The following is a 26,712-nucleotide window of genomic DNA, read 5'->3' as shown; positions in this document are numbered from 1 at the left end:
CAACGTTATTGTCAATATTTTTAGAGCAAATATAGAGTTTTTATAAAGCATCATTTTATTATACTTATAACATTGTTATTGTAACAGTTAGGAGTAATATAAAAATAATTAACTTTCCATTCTGTTAAAGAATATAACCACAAATTAGAAGTTATCATCATCTGACCATTAATAAAATTTAATTACTTTTTTATATTCTTGTACCTTTTCATCATATTTATGTTACCTTCATGGTAAAGTTGTATTTCAAAATCACTTACCTTGTTTTAGTTAAAGACGGGATTGGAGGTAATGAAAGGATTAAAAGACAAAAATAACAACTAGTATGCTGTATACATACACGTAGTTTACATTACACTATTCTAAATCAGAAATTCAGTACATTTATATTATTTTTAATATACGTTAACATTATTTATCTTATGATTTGACAAAATATATGTAGTAGATAATAAATATATAGCGTAGAACATTTGTAATTATACCTCTCCTTAAATCTAATCACGACAAAAGTCCCCCGCATCAAAAACATTCACATACCTTGTAGCAAATGCAATAATGTGTGCGGATGTGTGTGTGTGTTTGCAATTCGCGGGGACTTTTCCATCGTTTTTGTTAAATATACATAAGAAAATAAATAAAATCAATCTCCCTTCAGTTCACGTTTCTCTGTAACCGCATTCAAGATCAACTTGAGAATAAAACTCTTTAACGAAGCCCTAAAAAATATTAACCTTTTCGGGAGGCTGGTTACCAAAGATGCTAATATTTTTTTGCACATCATTTTTAAAAAAATAAACTTTTCAAAAATATATATTCGTATGGAGCAAGACAGCCATCAATCTGTGAATACTACATAGATAGCAATTGACCGATTATGTTTTAGGACATAAATATATTCTTAAATCAACAACGTTAATTTAAACTTCTCATTCAGATAACATAGAGTTTTTAAGAGATACATCGACACAAAAATATATATATAGTTTAACATATATATGTATGTATGTTTGATATACTTATATATTTTCTTTAAAAGTAAACATCAATTTTATATATTTTTCATTGTCTTGTGGGAAAAATATATTCAATGACTAAGTAACAATAGAATATTATATTTAGGTATGTATTTCGTATGATATTCAAGCGCGATAGATAATTAGTACTTACAAAACATAGATATGTAGTATGTAAACGTAACAGATCATCTACAAGGTACTAAAACATGCAAGCAAAAGAAACCAATAAACAACTCAAAAAGTTTCCATCGCAAGAAACACACAACAGGGCTGGTTGTCGCGGATTTCTTCTGATTAACTTATCGAAAACCAAGATTTAATCATTATTTCTCTTTTTCTTGTACCGGGGCGGGGGAGGGTTGCGGTGGTAGAGCCTTTAGAATTGCGTGTACCTCTTCAGCTACGGCCGTCAACACGAACTCGAACTGCTGCTTGGTCGCCACCATTCTTGGTCTTTGGTCGCGTAGATGTTCCAGGGTCGCCGCTATGTCGATTTCCTTTGCTCCTTTTGCCATCCTACTTAGTACCATGTCGATCAAACAGTAAGTGCCGGTCCGTCCTGCACCGTCGCTGCAATGCACCACTATCGGGCAGGATCTTCCACGGTACGACTTGTTCACTTTCCGACTGAAACAACAACAAAATTAACTTCAACGATCCTAATTAATTGAAGCAGTACCTACCGGAATTCCAGCAAAGCTTTAGTGGATGCGGGTACTCCGGATTCAGGCCAAGACAAGAAGTGGAATTGAGTCACGGTCCTAGTTTCGCCAGTTCGTATGTTCTTCAAGTAAAAGGATCTGACCAAATAATCGTCGCACCAGATGTGCTCGCTCACCAAGTGCACCTCATAAATGTGGTACAACTCAGATCCTTCCTCAGGCCAGTAGCTGCAAATCACCAATTAGAACAATCAAAGCAAACCTGCCAAGCCTTACCGATGACACATGGCTGCTCCACCCTCAGTAAGCCGGGACAACATGACGATGACCACGGCGCCTTGCTCCCAAATCAGTTGCCAAAATTCCGGTGCGGTGTGCGGTAGAGGTCCTTGAGTTGCTATGTAAGCAGGGTTCCTGGGATCGTGGTCAGTGATACTAGATGCGTTTATGTAGTCCGACCCGTTTGCGTTAGACAATTCGTTGAGAATTACACGTGCGTGATCGTACGGTACCACTTCCTTGTATCTGTTCTTCTCCACGTTCTCCTTCTTCAGGGCGATGGTGGTTTCGCTGGGTTCAGCCACGTAGGCACACAAGGCTACCCATTCCTGTTCCAAGCGATCCTTGTTCTTTAAGTGGTCTTCCATGTAACTCAAAACCATGTGACCTGAATTAAACAACAACAATTCGTTAAATGATTGGTGCTAGTGATAATAGTTTTACCGGTAGAAATATCCATGTTGTGTAAGGCCGGTTCCTCGCCCCAAGATGAAGTGCTCGATCTGCTAGAAGGACTTTGTTCCGATTCTCTGGACAAGGACGTAATTCTTCCGTGAACTGTCTCACCAGTTGGTTGTTTGCCGGCCATTCTAGCTCTGCACAAGTCTTGATAATCCTTACTAGCTTCAGTGTCAGGCTTGCTCAGGTTTTGAAGTTTCTCGATTTTTTTCACTTGTTTCTTGATTATAAGCAGAAGAAGAGTTGCAAAGATCAGTGCGACTAAAATACTGCAAACCAGAAAAATTACTATGAAGAAGGTGCTGTAAGGTTCCTTTAATTTGGACGATAGAACTGTTTGCATTTTTTCCTTGTCACCGATACCAGCAGAAACAACTTGGATTCCAGTTAGTTCCTCAAGACGATCTTTGATAAAATCTACAAAATGTTTATTATTATTTTTTTTAGATGCTGGTCTAAAAGTGTTTACCTATTCGTCTTGCTACTTCAGTCACATTGAGTCCTCGACTGTTTGGTAAAACTTTGAACGCCACAGCATGAGGTTCAACCCTAAAATACACTATTATATTAAGCAGTTTTTGATTAAAATGTAATCTCTTACTGTCCATCTTCAAAAGCACCGCTTTCTAAATGTAAAAGGTTAGAAATATTGGAAATAATGATTGCACCTTGTCGCCATGATTGTAGACTACAAATCAAAAGTTTTACTACCACGTTTGAGCCACAGAAAATAATAACTTACTTATCTTTAAAATTAACGTAGACATACTGATTTTCTGATTCGTGGATCTCATGTGAAGGATTTGGGTGAACTCCACGAGGTTCTTTCTTCATCATATTAGGAATGATAATATCTGCCATAGATTTATGGTCACTCTTCAGAGCTGAAATTAATTAAATTTAATTATTACCCTATCACACCACCAGTACAGGCTTATCACCGTTATTCATAGCCTCCACAACTTGAGAATCAAAGGGTGGTCCAGGTTTCTTGACGTCCAACCGTTCAGGTCTTTTAAATGCCATGTACTTGTCCAAAAGTCTCCAGGATCTTTCCTGATCCGGAGTTTCGCCTTGGACAACGCCCCCCTCCGTGTAAATTCCCGGATTCGGTTCAATCTTTCCCCACTTCCCGTCATAATCCTCGTTATGTACCTGTTGCTGCGCCTTCAACTCTCGAAAAATCTCGCTTGTAGGCTTCCTTGCGGCCTGGTGTTTAGTCTTGCGTTCTCTGAATACCTCCTCAGGTACTGAGGGATGTCCTGAGCCGTACTCTTCGTTGACGTCTTCTTCCGGTTGCTCCATTTCGTCAAAGTATATTCGGGACTCCGATAAGTCGTCGGAAAAGGGGATGGCATTTCTGGGGGCCCACTCTGGATTGAATTCGTCCGTGAGCAGACCTGAAAGTTTCAATTGTGATATTTTGTACCGTTAATAATATTTCAGTACCTTCTTGTGCAGCATCATTTTGATAACCCTCCTCCTCCATCATGTTTCTCTTGATCAATTCATTTAAGTAGTCTTTGTTTTGCTCCTCGGACTTCTCGAACTGTCGCAACAGTTGCGCCAACTTGTTGTAGTTGCTGGGCGTCAAAAACTTCTCGATTTCCCTCGGACTGAGCCTCCTGTCGTTCAAGTACTTGATGATGGGATACATTTCGGTCAAGTCGCCGAAGCTCATGTAATCGTCCGGATCGATGTAGGACTCGGGCTGGGAGTTGTCCTCCACCACGGGCGTGGCGTAACGGTCGTCATATTGGGGTAGGAATTCCAAATCGTCGCGGGTCTCCTTTCCGAGGCGAAAATTTCCGGGCGTGTTGTACTGCTCCGTGAAAAATTGTGGCAATGATCGCCTGTGCATTTGAGGGATCCAGGTGCGTTTCACCATTTGATACTCGGTGTACGGGTCTTCCATTCCGACAACTGCAAAACGAACGTTTTATTAGGTGGGGACGGAAAGGAAAGTGTGGAGTTCCGTTACTGTCGATGGCGTCAGAGTCGAGGATTTTGTCTCGCAAGTTCTGCATGGGTCGGTTGTCTTCGGGGGGGTAGTAGACTTCGTCGGCGTAGTCGGCGTGGGGGTTGTCCACGCTGGGGGTGTACTTGATGATGGCGACCTCGTGGGGGTCCAACGGGACTTGACCCTCGAGTGCTTTCAGGGCGCCCTCCAGGTCCTGATCCACCAGATGGGTGCAAGTGTTCTGGTCGAATGTCATGCTGGAAGAAGGTAATTAGGGTTAATGTAATGGGTTTATAAATAAAACGTGGCGACGTTATTGTTCGAAGCTTAACAACTGTTTACCAAACAAACCACTGACGTTAATTTAGTATTCCCAGTGGCATGAATTGAATTAATCTGATTGATTACTTAGTTTTCCCTCATGGATAACGTCACGACTGTTCGTGGGCTGAAGTTAATTTAACGAGAAAGTAAAGTTTGACTGTACATACATTTAAGTTTTTTATTATTAATATAAGTTTAAAGTGTCTTACTCGTGTTGGGTGGCATAGAGCATTGCCTGGAGGCGGCATTGGGTGTACGCGTGACTCCATCGATAACCCAATGCAAAAAGTCGTCGTAATTCTGAGCTCAGTTCGTGCAATTCCTCTCTTCCCAGATTAAACCTGAAAAATACAAGCTTGTAAAACCCGAAGTATCACTAAAGTTGAAAGGATCGGCTTACAAGCCAGCGTTGACATTGTATCTAATGACTTTAATTTCAGGAGGTATTAATCTCAGTAAAAAGCCCCAACCATAATTAAACTTTAAACTAAGCCGTGATATTAAACCAGCGGTTTGAATAATTTAGTTTAAACAGCTGACTTGATAATACAACATGTTGAATAATTACTAGAAAGTTCATTTTCCTTTGAGATACCAGTTTTGTTTTAATGATGTGTGCGCATTCGCCATAATTGAAAATTGCTGTACAACTTTCCGAATGAAAATGGTTTCAACATTAAATATTCAGGTTGTCATGGCAGCAAAATTCTTTTGTGGGAACGTGACCAACTGCGTCGCTTCATATTATTGGATTCTTTTATTTGCAGCTGATGTGGGTTATGAAATACTATGCTAGTTTTACGGGAATTCACCAACATCTACAGCCATTAGTGCGCAACTGAAAGTTTCAAGTGTAATTACAATATTAACAAGTTTGTTCTTAACAGCGTTAAAGTTTCGTAAGAGGCTAAGTACAAGATTTGGTTGGGAAATGAGTTTTTCAACGAGCTAGCGAAATTACCGGCGCATTCGCAGTTTTTAATATTCCAAGGATAACAAAGGAAAGTCGAAGTTTCCTTTTAGATTACTATTTTAAAGGCGCATCTCGTTTCAGGTCGGTTAAACGAGACAAAAACCCTAATCGATTGTTCCTCTTCGCGTGGAATAAAACTCACCGATTTACCGTGAGGTAAGGCTGCAACCGACTCGTTCCAGATATAGCGAAACGAAAATTGATGACCGGTTTCGTTGAAATTTAGGCCAAACGCCACATCTGACGCGTATCCCGACAGCATTCGGATCTTAGTACGTGGGTTGATTGAGATTAAGCTCGATATTCACGCCAATTTACATTGCAGGATCAAATTTACATTTGATTTAATTCAGAGCTTGAAGATGTATTTTACGAACCTGTAAAGGTCGTCCTCGTCGACGTCGCCTGTTGCCTGCAGACACCGCCCAAACGCGTAATCTGAAAGAAACGTCGAATTAATTATGACTGTCAAGATGCGGCTGATAATAATCCAGTCGAGAATATTGTGGGAGACTGAATAATTAAAGTTTCAGAGACGGGAAATATTTCGAACTTATCATCTTGTTATTTGTTCCGCTGCGATAGATATCATGCCCGTATATTGTTGAGGAGTTTATGGAACTGGTCTTAATTAAACAGTGCGACTATTTGCTGTGAACTACTTCAGAGTTACTGCGATGCGAAGTTAAATTTAATATCATATGTCTTTCTTAATCAATCGACAATTTCAAACGTTGATTTTAATTGTGAAGAGTACAGGGTGTTTCAAATTGGTTCTCCTGTTGCTGAAACATCTACAAAACTGATTTTTGTCAATATGAGTAATATTTTTTATTTATTATTATTATTATTATTTTGACAAATGATAAACATGATATTTAATATACTTATTATTAATATATCTTAACAGTTCAATTTCGTCCAAGTTAAGTACTTATGTTACAAATTTTGTGTGAGTGTATGTACATATAAGATTTGGTTTCTGAAAACATAAATAAAATGAATGATCAATTTACACCCTCTTTGTTTCATACATGATATTTACTCAAAATTTTTGAAAATCTTGATTTTTTCTGATGAAAAAGTTGCACAATTTTACCAAAATATTAATGAGATATATTTTTTTGTGTAAATTTTTATCGTTCGTCAAAATGTACTAAACAAAAAAGTTTTGAGACCAATTAGAGATGCTAACATATAGTTTGCTCCAATCAATATTTTGAAAACATCGGGCTCTAGAAATTTAAGTCAGTTTTTCTCTATTTGTTCTGAAATACTGATAACAACAGTTTGGTACACCCTCCATGTTTATATATTGATTTTGTGATATTTTCAATGTGTATCAGTATCCAATAAAAACAAAACTCATTTTAAGTAAGTAAAACGAATTTTCAGAAATTCAAGTGCTATTTTTGATTGGATATTGATCACTTCAGATAATTAGGTTAATTGTTCTCGCATGTTTACAGTCACATAAAAGGCTATTAAGTAAATAGAAGGCATTTGAAAGCAATATATCTAGTTCTAACTCAAATGTCTCTTACCGTCGTAGCACCATTCATCCTCGAGGCATAATCTCTCGCTGTAAAGACAGCCTGAAACACAGAAAAGGGTTCAGGACAAAAGGAACAAAAGGAAACGCGCTTAAAAACAATTACAAAGTACTCAAACGAATGTGTGGGTGTTTTAAAAGTAAATAAGGCTTGTTCAGTGCCTGCTTCGTTTTTATTTCCTCTTGTGCAAAACGATTTCGATCTATCTACACTTCTGGAATTATTAACGATCTATATGCATTAAGTTTTTAATTGGATATTTATGAAGCGGCGACCTAAATACACGGAGATTGCGTATTAATTTGAATTTTTACCGTGCATATTTTTATTCCACCCGTGACACGTAGCAAACTAATTAATAATCATCGGCACTTAGCTGCCGTTAAATGATTCGGACTAAATCACAGAACGGCGTTAGTTCAACGAATTGATGAAATAACAACCGTTTAAGCTGTCGCACGAAATCGACGTGATAACTAAATCATGGAGTCATTTAAATTTAAGCGGTGGTGACAGACTCGTTGAGCGAGGGTTCGTTTTTAATTAGACCGCACATTCGAACATTCGACAGTCCCGAGCAATAATGTTGATTGCGTGGATCCTTGACATTTGCGTAGGTCAAAGGTTGCAGTTTTCCGCTAATGTGTACGGCTCTCGTCCAAGGAAACCATTAAAAATTGCTTCGAGGACGTCGTTATTAAATTTGTTCGGCCTCGCGATGCTTGTGTCGTTTCGACGGTGGAAAGGTAAACAGAGGGACGTAATTGAGTTTTATCTTTTAACTGTTTATGGAACTGTTTTCGAGACGGCCACTCGAATCAATTAGTTTAGTCTAAATATTATTTTTTTTACGTTTTCTTTTGTGTCGGCTTGATAAATTAATTTCGTAACGTCTCACCCCCCTGCGAAACGCGGTGTTTAATGTCTTGTTGAACGGGTGAATCGATACATAAAAAAATGAATGATTATGGCCACATTCTGTGTAATTTATTGAACTCATCATGTTATGACAGCGTGATTTAATAAACAGATAATCTAATAGATACCAGATTAATGATTGATCACTTAATAAAGAATATTTGGCTTCTTCTTATTTTAGGTTAATGAATTGGAATGGCGAATTTCTTGGTCAAAAATCAATCAAAACGTAAACACTAATACGCAATACTAAGATTTATTTTCAAAAATACTTCAGACTTCATCTGATCTTTTAGGGTAATAGTATTATGGTTAATTTTTAATATTAACTTAAATATAATTTGTTTTATCAATTTATTATACAGTTTGTTAGCTAATTTTTTGGTTAAATTATTTTAGTACATACAACCTGTATATGTTTCTTTATAAGTTGGTAGTTACTAAGCAGTTCTAGAAAGTTAGGGAAATTAAAAATTGGACAATAAATTGGCAAATTTCTTTATTACACGTAGCAGTAAATCCTCAACATTGGATAATCAATTGGATTAATATAAAATGGCAATTACAAAGTAATTGTGTAAAAAAAAATGTTAAACTAAACATAGGGAATTATTTAACTAAGTTCAAAATGTATTACATGTGAAATTATAATATATTATAATAATTATAATAATATGAAACAAATAAAAATGATTCTGATCTTTTAAATTAATATAATTAAGGTTAATTTTTATTTATAAACTTATAATTTGTTACAGATATTTATTACACAGTCTAGGTACCACTTTTTTACCAGTACGAGAAAGACACATATTATTAGTTTAAATTATTTAGTAGTACATAAAACCTGTATATGTTTATAAACAATCTAAACAGTTCTAGTTGTAAAGTTAGGGAGAAACTTATTCTGTCTTCTAGCAATTTATTGATCAATTAAAAATTAGACAATAAATTGGCCAATTACTTTATTACACGTAGCAATAAATTGAGACTCCCAAACTTGGGTAATCAATTGATTATTTAACAAGTCTTGACTTTATTTTCTGGCAAATAAATGTTGGAGATATTGAAGTTCGACTGAATTTGTTTCTATTATATTTATATTCAATAATTATTGAAAAGGTTTCTGCTTTAGTAATAAATTGATATAAATATCCAAATTAAATAAAACACGTTTATGTTATCAAATGCAAAAACATAAAATAAAAAATAAAAGACAATTATTAAATATTTGTTTAAAAAATCTATCGAATTAGACACAGGAAATTATTTAGCCAGGTTCAACATGTATTGTATGTAAAGTTGTTGTTATAACAACTATAATTTTTTATCATTTCAGACTTTATATGATCTTTTAGAATAATATAATGTTTATAATTTGTTACAGAAATTTTTTGCACAGTGTATTATCAAATTTGTTGTTCAGTTTAATGGTATTAAACGTACCAATTTTTTGCCAGTGCAGACAACATACTTATTTTTAGGTTATGTTATTCTAATACGTATAACTTGTATGTTTTTAAGCAAACTTTGTTTATAAGTTGGCAGTATCAAAAGTTACTAAAAAGTTACTAGAAAATTAGACAAAATAAAACTTGTTCTATCTTTCAGTGGCCAAATCACTATTTTGACCTTGAAACGCATCCACCATTTTTTTAAAAAAAGAGAAAATGAATTTTAATAATTTAATTAAATTTAATAATCGATTTAAAAGTTTTACGTTAACGACACGATCCATATCACACATCCAACAAACAATCCCCAATCAATATAACAAGAAGAAAAACATTCGGAAAACTTTCTCAGAAGTGAACGTCATCAAAATCGATACGAGGTCTTGATTCGGCATCGTTATAATTTAACAAACTCCATCAGAAAATTAAAGTTAAATAAATACACCGACTTTTGGAACAGACAAGTAAAAGGGCCACTTTCAGTACTTTAAACTCTAAATTTAGACTGCAGAAATAATTGTGTGCTCCCACGCTCCTGGTCCGGGGAAACGTGTGGGCGTATATATAACTTTATACAGTTTGTATGAGCTCAGGTAACGATATTTCCCTGTTTTATCAGTTTTACTGCTTTCTCGTCGTTTTTTGTTATTTTTGTCTGTCATAAATCATTTATGTTTTTAAATTACCGTCGTTTATCTTACTTGAACTATTTAACGTATACAGAAAGTCAATATTCAATTTTCAGCTCAGATTGGTCTCTTCTAAAAGGGATAAAACGTTATCCAGTTTGCGAAGTAATTTACGACTTCGTCCGATTAAAATTCGAGGCTGGGTTAAAGACATAATATTTCGTTGCGATCAAACGCAAACAATCAACGACCAAAATAAAACTCATCGATTTCGCATTTACTTCGGGAAATCACGCACCAAAATAAAAAAAATGGCCATATTCAAAACAACAATACCATAAAAGACGGGCGTCCACGATGATTTCGTCGCTCTTTCAGGTCTTCGGTCTTTTAACAATCCCGATGGATCGATACATTGATTCTCCGTCCAGTTGAACGTTGAACGTTCAGTTACGCAATAAAGGGGGAAATTAAAAACCGTTCCGATTGCGGTTATTTAATCAAGCGGGGCAATAAATCGCCGCACCGACATCCACCACCGTGTGAGATGGGTTGGAAAAGTCGGGCGAACAACGTTGCATTTTAATCATAAATGCGGCGACAAGTTTTAATGTGGTTGTCGTTATGGGGAAATTGAGGCACTCACCGACATTCTGCTCGGCGTCGAGTCCGGGGGGACCGACGGTGGCTGCCAGTAGCAGCAGTGCAAGCTTCAAAGATGAGCCAGGCCACGGCATGGCCTGAAAAATAAAAAACATTTCGATGTTCACACATACAGCAATGGATAATGTCGGAAATAACCAAAAAGAATAGATTGAGTATGGATTTAACTAATGTGATAAGATACAAACCTTGGAATTACCAAATTAATTGTGGTTTGATTGTTATAAAAGTCAACGTGAACTCTTAGGAATGATTAATATTAAGATAATATTAATTAACCACAACCTCAAATATGGTAGACCAATTAAAAGCGTTGACTTAGAAAGCTTTTGAGGTCACTAAGGAGGAGAAATACTTTCTTATATATTAATATTTTACAAAGGTATCCGAAATTCAATTATTTATTTATATAAAACATTAATTAATTAACATGATAAAAATAATTTACTTATTATTTATTAGAAAATGTTATCAGAATTATAAATAAAATTTAAGTAAATTCTAAAGGAATGTATAATTTGGATAAATTTTGTCAAAAAGAGACTTTTGTTTGATAATAATATTTCAACATACAAATTATAAAATAAGATTCAATTTTACCATCAATTTTATTTAACATTAAAGTAGTGGATAAAAAATATAAATCCGTATATTTAAGGGCACACACATATATATTAAAAACATGTTTGAACAAGTTGAAATACCCTTACATAAAAGTAGATAGTCTAAATTTGATTAAAAATAATCTGCAAGTTTCCATGACGAAGCTGAAGCAAAAAATTACCATAAATCTCTCAAAGCTCCTCTTTATTGCCTTAATAACGTTTCGCTGTTGAGAGCATTGAAAACTTTTCAACTCTTTAATAAAATGGCGTTTAAAGGAAAAACTTTGGTGTTTGCAACACCATGAATGTATAAACAAAACATGTACTATTGTAGTGAACCTGTGATCTATTAATAGACAGCACATGCCGGCAAAAATCAATAATAAACAAAGTAATATAGCCATTAAGATCGTAAAATGAACAACAACCGTTGGCTAGGGCGAAGCCCCTGGTACGTCCTAATAACTGCACGACCCATACGGGTCGTGTAGTATTTAATTGTTTACCCAATTGTTAAATGACCAGGTACCACAACAACAAAACCATCGATAAACGTACACGAGAAGCATGAAACATGCCTGTAGTGCCGCGGGCAGCAACCCAGTTAGATGGAGGTGACATTACCGCCACCAAACAGGTGGGTGCTGATGGATGTTTAATGATGCAACAAAATACGGCAGCCCACTTACCAGCACTAGCCGCGGGCAGTTGCACTACAACATCTCTCGTCGTGACGGTCCGGACACAAGAATCGGGACAGTGGATTTATCAATCCGGATGGGGAAAACGGCCGAATGAACGGGATAAATTCAATGGACGGCCGTCGTGCCGTCTGGATGTCGGCAATTGTGTTCTATCCGTGAGCGTCGTGACGGCGAGGCGTCGGCGCGTCACTTCATGGCGAAGGCGGTGTACGTAGGACGAAAATCGATTCGCAGGGGTTGGGATCGTTTGGTCCAATTTTGAAATTTTCATTCATCGTCGTCCCAACTCGCTACGTACTTTCATGTTGCGATATATTGCCCGGGTGTCCAGACCAATTATTATCGTCTTTGTTTCCTCCTCCGAAAAATGCCTTTTGTTACAGCCATACTTATGGCATATTTTAATAAAGTGCCAGGATAAGCTCAAATGAAAAAGAGGACATCTCAAATGATGTAAAGACACAGTTTTTTGGTCATAATCCTTAGAATTGCCCTATTTATCTTCGAGATTATCTGATTATAGGTATAATTTGCTTATTAAATAAAATTATACCTAAAGAATTTTATATCAAGTTAAAAATATTTCAAAGCTTTAAAATAAATGTTTCCTTTTTTTAATTTAGTCTGCTTTATTATTCACCTTTGGGTTGCTTGTAAGACTTCCATTCCAAATATATTATTTAAATTGTTTATTTATGAATAGAAAGTAAATAGATAATGAATGATTTATAAACCACAAAAAACAAATTTTACTATTATGATTCTTTATATCCGGACTCGATGATATCATTTCATTTCCATCAAATTCAACACGAGCTATTTGTTTACCTTACCATTAAGAATAATAAAATTATACTTAGTACATGCAAATTTTCATGTACATTACTAATCAATAAAACTTATATATACTTAAGTTTTCATCACAGTTTTTGTATCTAGTTTTTCCTTGTTCAACTATATGAATTATAATTCGAAACTTACCATTTAACACATTTTTCTAAACGCCAGTCACACATTCCAACCTTAACTTAACAGATCATCAATTTAAATTTAAAACCATTTCATTTTGAAACGTTTTCAGCACACATTCAACTACGTGAACACTACCAGCATGCATTCAGATAAAACGACATCGAACAATTAAGCGATAACAACGATTTTCAGCGTTATCGACAACTAATTCCGTTGTTGAGCAACTGCTGATTGTTTATTCGCACCGAGTTCCCCCTAAATTTTGCCTCACCTCACCTTAATTATCAGTTAATTGAGTTATTGGTGCGTAGTTTTTCAGATAAATTATCTATAAAACCTTGTGTTCAATCTCTGACGTTTTTACGTGAGTGGATTATTAAAGTACCTTGGTGTTTAATAAAAGTGTTTAATAATCAATTTCGACTACTTCCATTACAGGTACAATAGTGTATATATATATAGTATTTTAATAAGCATGATAATCCATGCCTTGTCTCAAAGTCATGCAATCAACCTCGTCGATCTTCAAAGTATTGGTTTTGATATTTATGTCCTCCTCCAATTGGATTTGAGTCTTCAACAGGTATCTCAAGGAAGCTTGCGCCTGAAAACATCCAATCAATAATTCACATTAACCAAACAGTAGCCAGTACTTCGGCAAGAGTGTGCTGCAATTGACTTAAGTGCCTCCTGAGCTCCACGACTTCGTTGGTCAAGGAAGTCTGCACGCCATCCCTGCACAACTCGACACCATCTCTTTGCGCCCTGTTGCCCAGTCTAGTGTGAGCCAAAGCCATGAATCCTTCCTTCTCGGCAATCGATATCTCCAAACGAGTGATGGCACGGGTCATTTCGTTAGCTTGACGCACGACTTCTGCATGCTGCACTTCAAGTTTCAATTTCACCTCCTTCTGCTCCTCGATTCTGCTGGTGAACGCCGCATTGACCAGGTTATACTGGCTCTTCAAGTCGGTTATTACTTGTGACAACAGCGTCTCGATGTACGATCTCAGTTGACGTGCACTGTTTATCTCTTTTGCAGCCCTTTCTACGAGTTCTTCTGTGTAATCCTTCCAATCCTCCAAGGATACGGTGCTGTAACAATAATACTTAAAACTAAAACGTTTATATCTGAGTGGCTAATACCAATAATCCAGGGGTGCAAATCCGTGATACATGCTCAAGTGCATGCTGTTCTGGGAGATGCTGAGGTTGTTTTCGTCGATTTTCTTAACGTTTTCCTTGCTTTCCAAATCACGATCCAGAAAGTATAACGTGGATCTCAAACGTCGCACTTGTTCATTAGCCATTTCCAGGGTGCGGCGCATTAAGTTTTGAGCTCCCTGAATTACTTCGATTTCTTTTCTCAACTCTTTGTCTACCCAATCGGTACACTGCAAGGAAAGATACAATAATAAAATTATTAAAATATAAGGCAATACCAGGTCAATTCCAAGTCGTTCTTCTCTACAAATAATGCACTTCAAGCATATAACTTCAGCATTTTCCTTCAGCGAATCTAGGCAAAGCTTGATTCTGTCGATGTAGGTCAGCATGTTCTCAATTTCCATGACCACATCTTTTCTCTCAATGCCCATTTCACTTCTGTTGAACTCGATGTCTTTAATTTTCTCATTTAATTTGTGGTCTGTTTCTAGTTTGCTGTTCAACGTTCTCTCATCGATTTCTTCACGAACCTACAGATAATTTGTTAAACTGGGCTTTAGAGCTACAGAAATAATTTTACTCTGTCGCATTCTGTGATGACACTGTCGGCCAAAGCCTGTTGGTCGTAACAGATTCGGTTTCGATATTTGTTTTGTGCGTGCCATTCTTTTAGGGTAAATCTAAAAAAGTTATGAAGTATTATTTCAAATAAACAATTAAAACCTGTTCAAGAATTAAATTTATAATTTTTTATACAAGACGTGGTGTAAATTTGGGAATAGGTAGAACATATCCAATCTAAATAAAATTTCTCTACATAGTTTCTCTTGAAAAAAAATATCTTCATATTTTAGTAACCTTTGGTCGGATCGTGTTTAAATTTGATATGAGTTATTATAAAATATATATGTACAATTCAATGTAATAAACAAGTCATTTACATACAATTAATTAATTTTGATAATAAAACATTTACAATATATTTTTATTAATTTAATAATTGATAATTAAAATTAATCAAGAGTATCTTTTTTTTCTGAATTAGAAAGAATATGAATAACTTCAATAATTTAAAAAATATTCAGTGACTGTAATATAGGGTAAAAAAAAAGATGGGAATGTTCTACCTAATCCCAAATTGTGATAACATATTTTAGAAAGACCTTATATATTTAATTTTTCTAAAAATTAGTGAAACTTGTTTAAAAAACTTCTTTTTTGTTCAATGGGATTGTGCAAGATATTTTGACTTACTCCTACATTAAAGCTTACCTTGATGGGGGTGGTGGAACAAGAACGCAGGAATATTCCTTCAAGTGAGTCAAAACGTTACGATTCATAATGAGTTTTTAATAATAAGGTATAATTCTTGTAAATCTCAGTAAAATGTTGAGGTAAAATGTATATTTGATCAATAGCATGTCATCGAGTGACGGAATTTTGAAGTTACGTTTCGTTACCATGGATATACACCAGCCATCTATCATTCTCGCATCAATACTAAATAACAACAATAAAACACATGAGTTCACTTATGAGTATTTATTAGTATCTTATAATACAATAATTAAACATATATTTTACAATAATAACATCAACCATTATTCAGTGACTGGGGAGTAAAAACATGAACTAAACTGTCCCATCCACAATCAGCCAACTGACCTTTCCTATGCGTGTTCCAGTCCAATCCATACACGAATTCCGAGTGATGCTTTATCACATCCACAGCCTCATTGCTTTGCTTGAAGTCCCAAATTTTCGTATTGAAATCATAACTGACTGAAGCCAGCACACTAACACTGTGGGGCGAGAATTGCACGCGTCTCACGGCGTATTCGCCGCCCTTGAATTGGAACAGGGGCTGTAAATAATTACGTATGTCCCAGCCGCGGATTAAACCATCACTACCACTGGTTGCTAACAAGTTTTCGTCGTATTTACACCAATCACAGCTCAGGACTTCGGCGTCGTGTACACGGAACGACACCGACGGTGACGGCGATGTCAAGGTGTTCCACAGCTTTAGGGTACCATCCCCCGACACGGAGGAGAAACAGTTCGGAATGTGTGGTGAGAACATTGCGTTGTAAACCAGTTCTGTGTGACCTAGGAGAAAGAAATCAATAATTTACATCCATCTTTACCGTTAAATAATATAAATTAGTAACGTAATCTATTTTTTTATGGTTCACCCATTTTTATCATTCTTAAACGCATCTTACTGTGTAATTTTTTAACGCTCTGCATACATAAGTTTTTGGTATTTTTTTAAATAAATTTAGCTTACTTTATTTCTAGATATATATGTAATTTCAGGTTTATTATGCAGTAATTAATAAAGTTACCAATTTTCTTTTTGTTGCATTTATTTATATAGAATATTTTCACCCCCCTAAGAATAATTTTAAGCATAATTAATTATTATAATTATGTACCTATGAATGTACTTAAAGATGTCTGTCTTATAGGATCCCATAATTTAATGGTCTTATCCCAAGAGGCACTCAAAAACAATTGTTCCTGTCTGGTTCTAGTCCAGTCAACTGAGTAGACCTCCTTTTTGTGCTCCCAGAATGTGACTGGTGGCACATTAGGGGTGTCTATGTTCCACAGTTGCAGGGCCCCATCACCGGAAGCACTGACAACATGACTGGCATTCGTTTCCGACCATACCACGTCGAATAATCCGTCTGTCCATTCGTAACTTTGATTGTGGACTAGTTTGTTGTCTTTTATGTCGAGAATGAAGAGGGTGCCGCCGCCGGCAAGTCCAAAATACTGACTGGTTGCTACCACCAGACGGTCCGGGTTGAAGGGAGAGAACCGAACACTGTAACCATGTCTATTTGGGGTTAAGAACGTGGTCATATTAATTTATTTTAAATAACTAATAGCGGACATCATTGCAGTAGGCTAAGCGTTTTGTTTTTATTTTAGACAGTAGTTTGACAACTGTCAAAATATAAGGGGAAATATGAAATAAAAGGTTTGTATATAATAGGCTACAGTGGGAACTGTCCATCTGTGAGTTAAAGGAGACATGGCAGAAGGTCAGTGAAGTTTTACGAAGGAAGTAATGAGAAAATTGATAATTAATGAGCACCAGTAGATTCAATTCGTGGTGCACTTGAACTACCGTCAAATTTTTAAGGTTAGGATTATATTGTTGATATTTTTTTAAAACATCTTTTCAATAATATTATTGGCAAATTTTTCTTAAAAATATCGTAATGTGAAACTAATAATGTGCAACGAATCATTCGTATTATGGGAAGAGAACCGAGGTAATTTGATTTTCTTACAAAATTTATTTATTACTATTTCATTAAAATATTTTAGTAAGACTCGTGTATGGGCAAAAGAAAGACGAGACCGTCTTCATAACGCGTTTGATGAACTAAGCAAAACGTTGCCATGCTACAGTGAGTCTAATAAACTATGCAAAATAGAAATACTTACCAAGGCAGCGTTATGCATAAAAGAACAACAAGAGAAGCTGGATTCATTACTGGCACCAGATTCAAAGAAAAAAGATGTTGAAGGTAGTATATTTAAATTTTAAAAATCCTCACTTATAACCTATGTACTTCAGATGATATCATTAAAAAGCTGCAGGACAGAGTTAAGAAACTACTTATTAGAAATGAGCAGTTGTGTATATTACTTAAGGAAAGCAATGTTTCAATCAAGAAAAAGCACAAGTGGTCCAATAAAATAAACCCAGACCAAGCTAAAATTTTACAGAAGAAAGAAAGTGAAAGTAAGTTTTTTTTAGTATCTTCTGAATTTAATTTTATAACTATAAAAATAAATTCATAGAGGAAAACAATGGGACACCACTCAAAAAAACACCAAAGAAAAAGCTTAAATCACCAATTACAAATGCAGTAACCAAGCTAAAAAAGCCTGGGGGAAAAGATGAAAGAAGATCAAGGAAAAAGAAAAACACAAAAACATTAACTTTACAACCTTCAAAGTGTGTTTTTGTAATAACACAACAAAGTATAACACCATCATGTTATATAATCACAAACACTAGACCAAGTACCTCAATTCCAACAGTAACAACTACAAGTAAGTGCCAAATTTTATTAATTTTTTATTGTGTTACAAAACAATGTTTTTCTTTATATAGTTAACACAACTCCAACAGTTATATCAACTCCTCTAGTGTCTAATATTAAACCATACACAGCTTCAATTTTGCCAACACCAAACCCTACCTTATCCAAACTGGGACCAGGAACCATAATCATGCCCAATGGATCAGTGATACCAGTAATACCTCAGAATCAAAATATTATAGCAAGTACACCAGCTATTGTTACAAATAAGGCAAAACCTCCTGTTAATATTTCTAATTTAATAGTTGTAACAAATATTACCACTGCACAAGTAAACAGTAGGACAATCACTACCTTCTCTATGAATCAACAGTCTCAAGCAAGAACTACACAATTTAGAACAGTTAAACCAAAGATTTGTTTGACCAACACTACCCATGTTAACAAAGTTCCTATTCCTGCGTCGAGATATGCGGGAAATTATATAATTCTGGACAAACCAGAGCCTAAATCTAAGCCTAAAATTTTGAATAAAAGTTCTAAGATCAACAAGGGTAAAACAAAGAAAAAAGATATGTCTTTTGAAGTTGAACTCTCAGACAATAAACGTAAAAATAATGATGAAGAAAATAATCCAGCAAAAAAATCCAAAACTGAATCAACTGAAGGTGGTACTTCCGAGTCGCAGGAAGCTACAGATAATTTAACAAAAGAAACTGAATTAGCTAAAGATACATCACAAAATGAGCTTCCTAAGGTGAATGACAGTGGTGAAACACAAACTGTAAAACAGATACCCATGGAAGAAAGAGTTCATCATACTCCGGACATTATTGAGACAACAGTAGAAGATTTAGATTTGCGTTGTGATGTAACAGCTGGCACTGAACACATAGTTGCAAATAATGAACAATCTGAAATTATAAAACCATGTGATCCTCCAATAGATCCAGTTCCAGTGCCCTCCAAAGGTAATGAATCAGATTTGGAACATCATTTGGCATCAATCACTGACGATAAATTAGAAAACACTGAACCCTGCAAAGATAAAAACACAGATGACATAAATATTCCGGAAATCACGGACAACACGGATCACGAAATGAAGACGTTGGAAATGAATTTGCCACCATCAGAGTTGTCTAATGATATTTTTGCCTCGCTTCAAGTACCATCCGGTTGCCAAAATCCCGAATCCACATCTCCGACAGCAGCATTTTTAAACACTTTCCCACTGGTTTCTACGTTCAGCGGTGTAAAAGTCACCGAAGTCATTGACGAAGATAACTCGGAAAGTCAACGGGGTACTCCGAATTTACTGCAGATTGGCACTATGGTGAACACCAAACCAACTGCCACGCATTCGGACACGTTAACTCCAAGTTTGATGAATTTAGATAACTTTTCGTTTTTTACTGGCAAAGATTTCAGTACGAATTTCTGTAATAGTTTCACAACAGTTTGCTCTAGTACTGTGGTTAGTAGTACCAACACCATGGTTACCAGTTCCGTTATAACCACGGTGAGTTCTAGTTATGCTATTGGAACTCTTACTGACACCAAGAAAATCGCTCAAATTCCTGATAATAGTGCCACAATTATTAGTGAGAAAAACTATGCTAGTAAAACTAAGTTATCTTCAGAGCTAGTACCCTCACTGTATAACCATACAAATCAATTAGTGGGAAACAAAATTGTTTCAAGTTCTAATTCATTAAATACACAACATACATATAATTTGCCTGGATCCAATAAAGGACACGATGTAACACCTCCAAAGAAACACGACAATAAGCAGCATTACATTCAACAAAAGCCGTACGTGAATTCAAACGTGAACTTTCCAATTATATCTGACACATCTACTAAAGTTAACACGCCATGTTCTTACAGCAACATTTCAAAGAATTACAATAATACATTTAACTCTAACAATTCATATAGTTACAACTATCATACAGATACAAACTTGAACCAAAATTACTACAGGAACATCAGTAAGAACGACAATCGTTCATATTATCCCTTAACTCATTACGACAACTATTCGGACTGTAGAAAGAGTGATACATCATTCACCAACAATTATTACCCTTCCCAAAACACATCCAAAGAAGTCAGCAACAAAAACAAACAGCCAGTACAAACTAGACCACCAGTTAATTGGATGACAACCCCAGACAATAGAGTGCAGAATTCCACTACAGACTATTTGTTACCTAGCTTCACCAAGGAATCAGACTTTAGCCATAACAACGTCTATCCCACTAATACATTTGTGTCTAACACACAAACGTCGTATTTCAATACCAACACCTTGTATAACACGAGTGATATTTGCGGGAACGTAAACGACAACAGAAAAACGTTGGATCTTCCATTGCACCCACCTATTAATAACTTCCAGCGCACCGATGTGGAGGAATGGTCGCCTACCAAAATGCCACAATTTTTGGACCCGCTGGTCGGAGATCTAGGTTTGACCAACCACATATTCGATCAAAAGAACGAAAGTAAATGCAGCAAGGAAAGGCATAAAGACTCGAGACGTACTAAGACCAACAACTTTGACAACCAAACCAATTTCTTGTCGGTTAGTCAGCTCGTGGATAATAATAAGTCGGACAACGTTCCTGCAAGAGCAACAGCTAGAAGAAACAGCGGAAGTAGATGCAAACCGCAACAGAGTAAACAAAAGCGCAAATCTCAGGAAACAAAGGATGTTACTTCTTTTAACATGAAATCCGATTTAAAATCCCATACGAAGCCGGTTGTCGGGAATTATAACTCCAACGAATTGTACTGTGAAAACAAACCGACCAAGGTGACGTCCAGTAGTTATTCAGCGGAAGCACTGATTGGTCACAACAATCACAACATACAAGCTGATAAGAAACAAAATTATAATGCAAATAAAACGCTTCCTGTGCCCTCATTTTTGACGGACAACATTTTGCCATATTTTACTCCGGTGGAATTCACCCAGGACAACAATTACATGCAGCAAAACCAGAATTACACTTCCAATACTTTTAGTCACAGCTTCAGTACGTTCCAAAACAATACCTATACGGCGAATTCGTTTATGCCCTCCGCCAGCACCATTTCATCTAGTTATATTCCCACAAATAATTTCGTTCACGATACCACGCACGATTTCATTTCGGATAACTTCAATTTGTTCACCAAGGAGAAGCATACTGGAAAAAATACAAATAGGCAAACTACTGGTAACAACAGAGAGGACAAAAATAATCATAATTCTGGTTGTTCAAATAATTATAAGAAGTCAAAAAAGAAAGCAAACAATGATGGAAGTTTGCCAGGTTTTGATATACAATTTTTATCGATGCCTGGCAATAGAAACTCGCCGATATTGCCTGACGATTTCCACACCCACACCAGTTTCCTTCCGCCAGCTACTTCGTACAAAAATATGACGCCGTTGTATAACAAAAATCCGGATATAACATCCAGTTCTTTGTTACCCTTGGTACCTGGATCGAGGAGTGGAAATCAGCCTGAAATTTCTCCTTCTACTAATGTGGCTGCTGGAACTTCCTTGACAAACTTCAATTTGAGCACGATCTTCCCGGAGATTAACAAGGGCACTATACCGGATTTGTACCGGGATTCGAGGAGTAAGGATCAGCCATCATCACGTAACTACAACACACCAACATCGTCGATTCAAGTAAGAAAAATAATATTTGTTACTGTGGTTATTTATTTCTGATTTATTGTAGGTACCATTCAACAACAAGTCTTCGTTTAATTACAGCGCTTATTAGGAACTAGGAGGTGACTCCAAATTATATAATACTTGTACCTGATTTATATAGTAGTTTTTAAATATTGTAAATATTGTAATATTTTGAAAATAAACTCAATTATCTATTTAAGATGTAGTTTAATAGATACATATATAATATATGATATTAGCATCTCAACATTAAGTAATTTGTGAGTATAAAAGTATAATAAATTAATAATATAGGTGAGTATATATAAAAATCAGTGTATAAAGATCGATGTTTGATCCCCTGTAAAGGGGAATTAAAACTTGCGAAATGGTCCCCAGTGTCATTATTCTTGAGAAGAAGAATTTTCAGCTGATGGAACTTCGTTCTCTTGACGATTTTCGGCAGACCCACTATTGTCTTTCTCTGCCACTGGATTTCCAGACTGCGGATGATCTGGACAATTTTCATCACTGGAATCGCTCGAAACGTTTTCGTAATCACCAAGAGCTGCTTATGGAAAATAAACGGTTATTAACCAACATAACATGAATACCTTCCTCACCTGATATTTCTAAATCGATTTCGTCATTGGAAATCTCACCGTTTTCCGCGCCATTGCGGGCATCAAGCAAATCCTTCAATTAAAAAATTGCAAACTAGAAAGAATAAAAAAAATGTATGGACACACATACTTGAGTTCGTATGGAGGAGCTTGAAGAACTGCTCACAACATCAACATCAGGTGGGCTCGATGTAACATCGCTGTAATCCCTCATGGAAACGCTCGGCTTCCACTGAGAACTATAAACTAAAGTGTTATACACATTACACGTTCATTAGTGGTACGGAAGTTTTATACTTGAATCCTGAGTGCTCGGGTACGTTTCTAAAAGTGCTAGGATCTACTTGAGAAGAGCTGGCCTTTTCGGGAAGATTAAAATTTGATGGAGATCCTGTAGCACAGTCCACCACGTCATTAGTGGTACCACTCGTACTAAAAGATGGAGCTTTTGGCATATTGGCCGTGGCATCACCGGTTGCACTGCTCATGTTCGAGGTGATGCCCGTTCTGGTTAATTCTGTCGTCAATCTCTAAAACAATACTTATGAACTTCATTTAGTGAGTTTTTGTACAACAGTACCTCCTTCGATTCATTAATCTGGGATATGTACTGGTTTTGGACGGTTTGCAGTTGATTGATGTACCACTGTTGATCTCTGCATCTTTGATAAAATGTTGGTGCCCTTACCTGAAATCTGTTGAACAAACTGGTAATTGTATCTTGTCTGTTGTATTTTCTACCTCAACACCAAGGTATCCAGTGGTACATTTAAGTATCCTTCACTGGCCAACAGATCAAGGCGGAAGAACCTGTTATATCCCCAGCACTCCCCAACTTCAAAATCTGATGAAAATTCCCGGATGATATTTTTTGATGAGTCTCTGGTGGACTGGTGAATCATTTCCACTCGATATTCATATCTAATTCAAATTAATAAGTAAAATAAACCACTGTTGAGTTAAATATTTACTTGGAGGTCTCTGGGTAACCAGCACTTAATTCCAAGAACACCGACAGGTAATTGCCACGCACCACACCATTACCATCAGGATAAACCTTCAATCTCCAGCATAAACCGTTACAATGCAGTGGAGTTGAATAGACAGGATCTGCTTTTCTCTGGAGCTGTGAGTAACAGTGTATCACGAACGTGCTACTGTCGTAATTGGGAACTATCTCACTACAAGGGAATCTCATTAAATATATTTAAATAAGCAAATGTGTTTAGCTTCCCAAATGTACCTGTGAAAATCTGCCGGAACTGGAGCAGTGACGAAGCTAGTCATAGGTTTCTTTCTGATGGCGTGGATCATTCTGGACAAGTCGCCACTTTTAGTGATCAGTTCTGATCGGCTGCACGTGTGCAACTGGTGCTCGATCTCGTGCAACAAATGCTCCAGTTGTTCTGTTTCCTGTAAACAATGTTTCGGTACATCCACAGGTGGTGGCGATTTGGAACTCACCTGGGACAGTGAATCTTTCTGCCCCATTAACGTTAACAGTTTGGTTTTGAGCTGGGAATCCAGTCGGGCGATCATGAGTTCCACCGCGTTACGGATCTCACGCACTCTTTCGTCTTTTGCTGATCTAACAGATTCCACGTTTCTATCGATTTCTTGCACGATGCTTATGAGCTCCATAAGTCGTCGTCTTAATTGTGCAACTTCGTCTTTGATCTGCGTAACGTGTTGCTCGTAAACGTCGTCCAAGGGTTTGAAAGTGTGACCAGAGTGGGTGCCACCCCACAATGCACACTGATGACATATACAGCAACGACATGTCCAACAGTAGACTGACAGCTTCTCCAAATGAGATAAACACTTGTCTTTGTCGCCTTCATTGGTTGGACTCGTGTTGGCAGCTTGCAACGTGTCCAACTGTTGGGTAACTTCTTCTACCCAGCGACAGTTTACAAGTTCGTGTAAGTGCAAGGAAGCTCGACAGTGTGGACATTGGGATCTTTGTTCTGTTAACCATCTTCGAATGCACACGTAGCAACAAAGTTTTGAGCAGTGCGGACATAGATGAGCGTCCCGTAGTTTTTCCATACAAATGAAGCATCGGAACACTTCGGACAAGGTCTGGGAATGATTGTGTTAATAGGGGTAATTTGTGATTTTGAGGACTTACGGATTCCGAATGTGTGCACTCCATGATGGACACAAAAATATCAAAACAAACTTTCGATTTAGTGTGGAGTAAATTTAACAAAACGTTTTGTGACACTGGGGCACTTGGCAACTATATGTCAATAGTGACATTGACTATAGTATTGTTTAATTTTAATAATTAATTATTCAATTTTAGGAATCATTAATTTGTTAATTATACAAAATATGATAGTAGTGCTTATTGTTAGGTTTGTATGTAAACTGAAATGTAATATTAAATTTGTACAATACTATGTAATATGTAAGACAATATAAAAAATACTCTTGGCAATAAATTATTTGTAAATATTTATCATTATTTAGTTGATTTAAATATTCCGAATAAAAACAATAAAAATATATATTTCATTTAAATTAAATTTTAAATTTTTATTTAAAATTCCTTCATAAATACAAAATAAGTTTTTTTCGTTCTTTCTTTTTCATCAAAACAAAAAATACACATTCAGCATATCATTAGTTAAATTTATTCGGCGACTCATTTTTGACTAGTCTTCCATTTGCTTTGTATGTGTGTTAATTTTTTAATTGTGAAAAATGGATCTATATAATCCCATTCAACTTCTAGGCAAAGGAACATTTGGGTATGTGCTTAAGCACTCAATAACTATCTTTTTATTTAATCTTCACTTTTTTAGAACTGTCCATTTATGTGAACGAATTCATAACAAGCAGAAAGTCGTAATTAAACAAATTAATACATATTTGGAAGGTGAACAGTTGAAAGCGGCTAAAAACGAAGTTGCAATATTAAAATCGCTGAATCACCCCAATATTATCCAGTACTATCATAGTTTCGCTAAAAACACCACATTTTTTATTATCATGCAGTATGCGAGCAAAGGAAGCCTTTATGACTTAATTGCAAAGAGCAGACCAGAACTTTTCGAGCCAAAAGTAAGTAGTAATCATTTAAAATATTGAACATTGAATTAAAAAGAGATTTTCAGTTTGTAAAAAATATTTTTTGCCAAATTTTAATGGGATTGTGGTATATACATTCAAAAAAAATCATACACAGGGATTTAAAATGTGAGAACCTATTTTTGACTGGAGAAGGAATGCTGGTGGTAAAGATTGGTGATTTCGGAATTTCGAAATTAATTCAAAAGTAAGTTACTTATTAAATTATCGAAGTACATTTAATATATCTATTTTTTTTTAGTAACAAGAAAACAGACACAATAATTGGAACTTGCAACTACATTTCGCCAGAAGTTTGTGACGGAAAACCTTATGACTACTCATCTGATGTTTGGGCCTTGGGCTGCATTCTATATGAACTTTGCGCCCTAGAAAAAATGTTTGATGGAACGGTAAGAATACTAATTGGTTCAGATTTATATAAATAGTAATTAATTTTATTTGTGTTAGGTATCCAACGTTGTTTTGTCGATTGCCAAAGGCAAAATCAAGAAAATAAACACTCAAAAGTACGGCCAAAGTATGCAGGATATTATTGAAAAATTACTTTCACCCAATCCTAGCGACAGACCATCTGTTGCTGAAATTATAGCCTACCCGGAGTTATTCCCAACTCTTTACAGATTGACAGCCGAATTGGGGTGTTTAAATTTAGAAACAAAATGATTTTACTGTTATTTGAATGTGCTGGACACTATTTTATTGTAGTTTTTTATTGACTTATTTCCAATTAATTGACTTTTATACTGTAATTTTATTTTAAATAATAAAACATTTTAATATTAAATAATTTTATTGTTTAACATTCAAAGCTGCACATAGTTATTAGTATTAATTTAATACATATATTCGACTTGTTCAACAATAATACACAGCCTAACAATTCTGTTAAATTCCTCGCTC

At 35.8% G+C, this 26,712-nt stretch overlaps 6 protein-coding genes across 6 annotated transcripts; 2 read left to right on the top strand and 4 right to left on the bottom strand.

Moving 5' to 3' along the window:
* Positions 1 to 314: 314 nt before the first annotated feature.
* Positions 315 to 12,489, bottom strand: LOC109600825 (receptor-type tyrosine-protein phosphatase N2). The gene is made up of 15 exons (XM_049967847.1): positions 12,188 to 12,489; positions 10,877 to 10,970; positions 7,221 to 7,271; positions 6,054 to 6,114; positions 4,913 to 5,044; positions 4,401 to 4,636; positions 3,869 to 4,342; positions 3,361 to 3,819; positions 3,162 to 3,303; positions 3,021 to 3,107; positions 2,889 to 2,968; positions 2,405 to 2,836; positions 1,958 to 2,348; positions 1,703 to 1,909; positions 315 to 1,646 (listed from the first exon to the last, which is right to left on the bottom strand). The coding sequence occupies exons 2-15, from the start codon at positions 10,965 to 10,967 to the stop codon at positions 1,343 to 1,345; spliced, it is 3,147 nt and encodes a 1,048-aa protein (XP_049823804.1). The 5' UTR covers positions 10,968 to 10,970; positions 12,188 to 12,489; the 3' UTR covers positions 315 to 1,342.
* A 1,075-nt stretch (positions 12,490 to 13,564) lies between these two features.
* LOC109603532 (tektin-1) lies at positions 13,565 to 15,780 on the bottom strand. The gene is made up of 6 exons (XM_020020033.2): positions 15,614 to 15,780; positions 14,922 to 15,021; positions 14,617 to 14,871; positions 14,321 to 14,568; positions 13,828 to 14,269; positions 13,565 to 13,778 (listed from the first exon to the last, which is right to left on the bottom strand). Exons 1-6 carry the CDS (start codon positions 15,679 to 15,681, stop codon positions 13,641 to 13,643), a joined length of 1,251 nt encoding a protein of 416 aa, XP_019875592.2. The 5' UTR covers positions 15,682 to 15,780; the 3' UTR covers positions 13,565 to 13,640.
* An 88-nt stretch (positions 15,781 to 15,868) lies between these two features.
* LOC109603524 (peroxisomal targeting signal 2 receptor) lies at positions 15,869 to 17,392 on the bottom strand. The gene is made up of 2 exons (XM_020020023.2): positions 16,780 to 17,392; positions 15,869 to 16,450 (listed from the first exon to the last, which is right to left on the bottom strand). Exons 1-2 carry the CDS (start codon positions 17,210 to 17,212, stop codon positions 15,936 to 15,938), a joined length of 948 nt encoding a protein of 315 aa, XP_019875582.2. The 5' UTR covers positions 17,213 to 17,392; the 3' UTR covers positions 15,869 to 15,935.
* Positions 17,393 to 17,475: 83 nt separating this feature from the next.
* On the top strand, positions 17,476 to 22,310 carry LOC109603540 (protein PF3D7_1417600). Its single transcript, XM_020020042.2, has 6 exons — positions 17,476 to 17,628; positions 17,684 to 17,886; positions 17,937 to 18,104; positions 18,164 to 18,418; positions 18,480 to 22,102; positions 22,155 to 22,310. Exons 1-6 carry the CDS (start codon positions 17,612 to 17,614, stop codon positions 22,197 to 22,199), a joined length of 4,311 nt encoding a protein of 1,436 aa, XP_019875601.1. The 5' UTR covers positions 17,476 to 17,611; the 3' UTR covers positions 22,200 to 22,310.
* LOC109603528 (E3 ubiquitin-protein ligase TRIM37) lies at positions 22,299 to 25,174 on the bottom strand. Its single transcript, XM_020020029.2, has 10 exons — positions 24,845 to 25,174; positions 24,178 to 24,795; positions 23,957 to 24,126; positions 23,685 to 23,894; positions 23,455 to 23,634; positions 23,294 to 23,408; positions 23,011 to 23,243; positions 22,844 to 22,952; positions 22,714 to 22,786; positions 22,299 to 22,658 (listed from the first exon to the last, which is right to left on the bottom strand). The coding sequence occupies exons 1-10, from the start codon at positions 24,866 to 24,868 to the stop codon at positions 22,495 to 22,497; spliced, it is 1,896 nt and encodes a 631-aa protein (XP_019875588.1). The 5' UTR covers positions 24,869 to 25,174; the 3' UTR covers positions 22,299 to 22,494.
* Positions 25,175 to 25,310: 136 nt separating this feature from the next.
* Positions 25,311 to 26,599, top strand: LOC109603536 (serine/threonine-protein kinase Nek8). The gene is made up of 5 exons (XM_020020038.2): positions 25,311 to 25,469; positions 25,524 to 25,782; positions 25,836 to 25,996; positions 26,051 to 26,201; positions 26,260 to 26,599. Exons 1-5 carry the CDS (start codon positions 25,423 to 25,425, stop codon positions 26,473 to 26,475), a joined length of 834 nt encoding a protein of 277 aa, XP_019875597.2. The 5' UTR covers positions 25,311 to 25,422; the 3' UTR covers positions 26,476 to 26,599.
* The last annotated feature ends 113 nt before the right edge of the window (positions 26,600 to 26,712 follow it).

Source organism: Aethina tumida, chromosome 5 (assembly GCF_024364675.1).
Source record: "Aethina tumida isolate Nest 87 chromosome 5, icAetTumi1.1, whole genome shotgun sequence".
NCBI classification, from domain to species: Eukaryota; Metazoa; Arthropoda; class Insecta; order Coleoptera; family Nitidulidae; genus Aethina; species Aethina tumida.
The sequence above is the reverse complement of the archived record's forward strand: the minus strand, read 5'-3'. Positions and strand labels throughout refer to the sequence as shown.

Coding starts and splice junctions, on each gene's coding strand:
- LOC109603536 (XM_020020038.2), top strand. CDS start 25,423: ATGGATCTATATAATCCCATTCAACTTCTAGGCAAAGGAACATTTGG. Junction 25,997..26,050: donor ATTTCGAAATTAATTCAAAA/GTAAGTTACTTA, acceptor ATTTTTTTTTAG/TAACAAGAAAACAGACACAA. Junction 26,202..26,259: donor AAAAAATGTTTGATGGAACG/GTAAGAATACTA, acceptor TATTTGTGTTAG/GTATCCAACGTTGTTTTGTC.
- LOC109603532 (XM_020020033.2), bottom strand. CDS start 15,681: ATGAATCGTAACGTTTTGACTCACTTGAAGGAATATTCCTGCGTTCTT. Junction 14,872..14,921: donor TCATCACAGAATGCGACAGA/GTAAAATTATTT, acceptor AATTATCTGTAG/GTTCGTGAAGAAATCGATGA. Junction 14,270..14,320: donor TTTGCACCCCTGGATTATTG/GTATTAGCCACT, acceptor TTATTGTTACAG/CACCGTATCCTTGGAGGATT.
- LOC109603528 (XM_020020029.2), bottom strand. CDS start 24,868: ATGGAGTGCACACATTCGGAATCC. Junction 24,796..24,844: donor AGTGCACACATTCGGAATCC/GTAAGTCCTCAA, acceptor AATCATTCCCAG/ACCTTGTCCGAAGTGTTCCG. Junction 23,635..23,684: donor GGTTACCCAGAGACCTCCAA/GTAAATATTTAA, acceptor AATTTGAATTAG/ATATGAATATCGAGTGGAAA.
- LOC109600825 (XM_049967847.1), bottom strand. CDS start 10,967: ATGCCGTGGCCTGGCTCATCTTTGAAGCTTGCACTGCTGCTACTGGCA. Junction 2,969..3,020: donor GGTGCTTTTGAAGATGGACA/GTAAGAGATTAC, acceptor AGTGTATTTTAG/GGTTGAACCTCATGCTGTGG. Junction 2,837..2,888: donor TGAAGTAGCAAGACGAATAG/GTAAACACTTTT, acceptor AACATTTTGTAG/ATTTTATCAAAGATCGTCTT.
- LOC109603540 (XM_020020042.2), top strand. Junction 17,887..17,936: donor AAAGAAAAAAGATGTTGAAG/GTAGTATATTTA, acceptor TATGTACTTCAG/ATGATATCATTAAAAAGCTG. Junction 18,105..18,163: donor ACAGAAGAAAGAAAGTGAAA/GTAAGTTTTTTT, acceptor ATAAATTCATAG/AGGAAAACAATGGGACACCA.
- LOC109603524 (XM_020020023.2), bottom strand. CDS start 17,212: ATGACCACGTTCTTAACCCCAAATAGACATGGTTACAGTGTTCGGTTC. Junction 16,451..16,779: donor ATCTTTAAGTACATTCATAG/GTACATAATTAT, acceptor TCTTTCTCCTAG/GTCACACAGAACTGGTTTAC.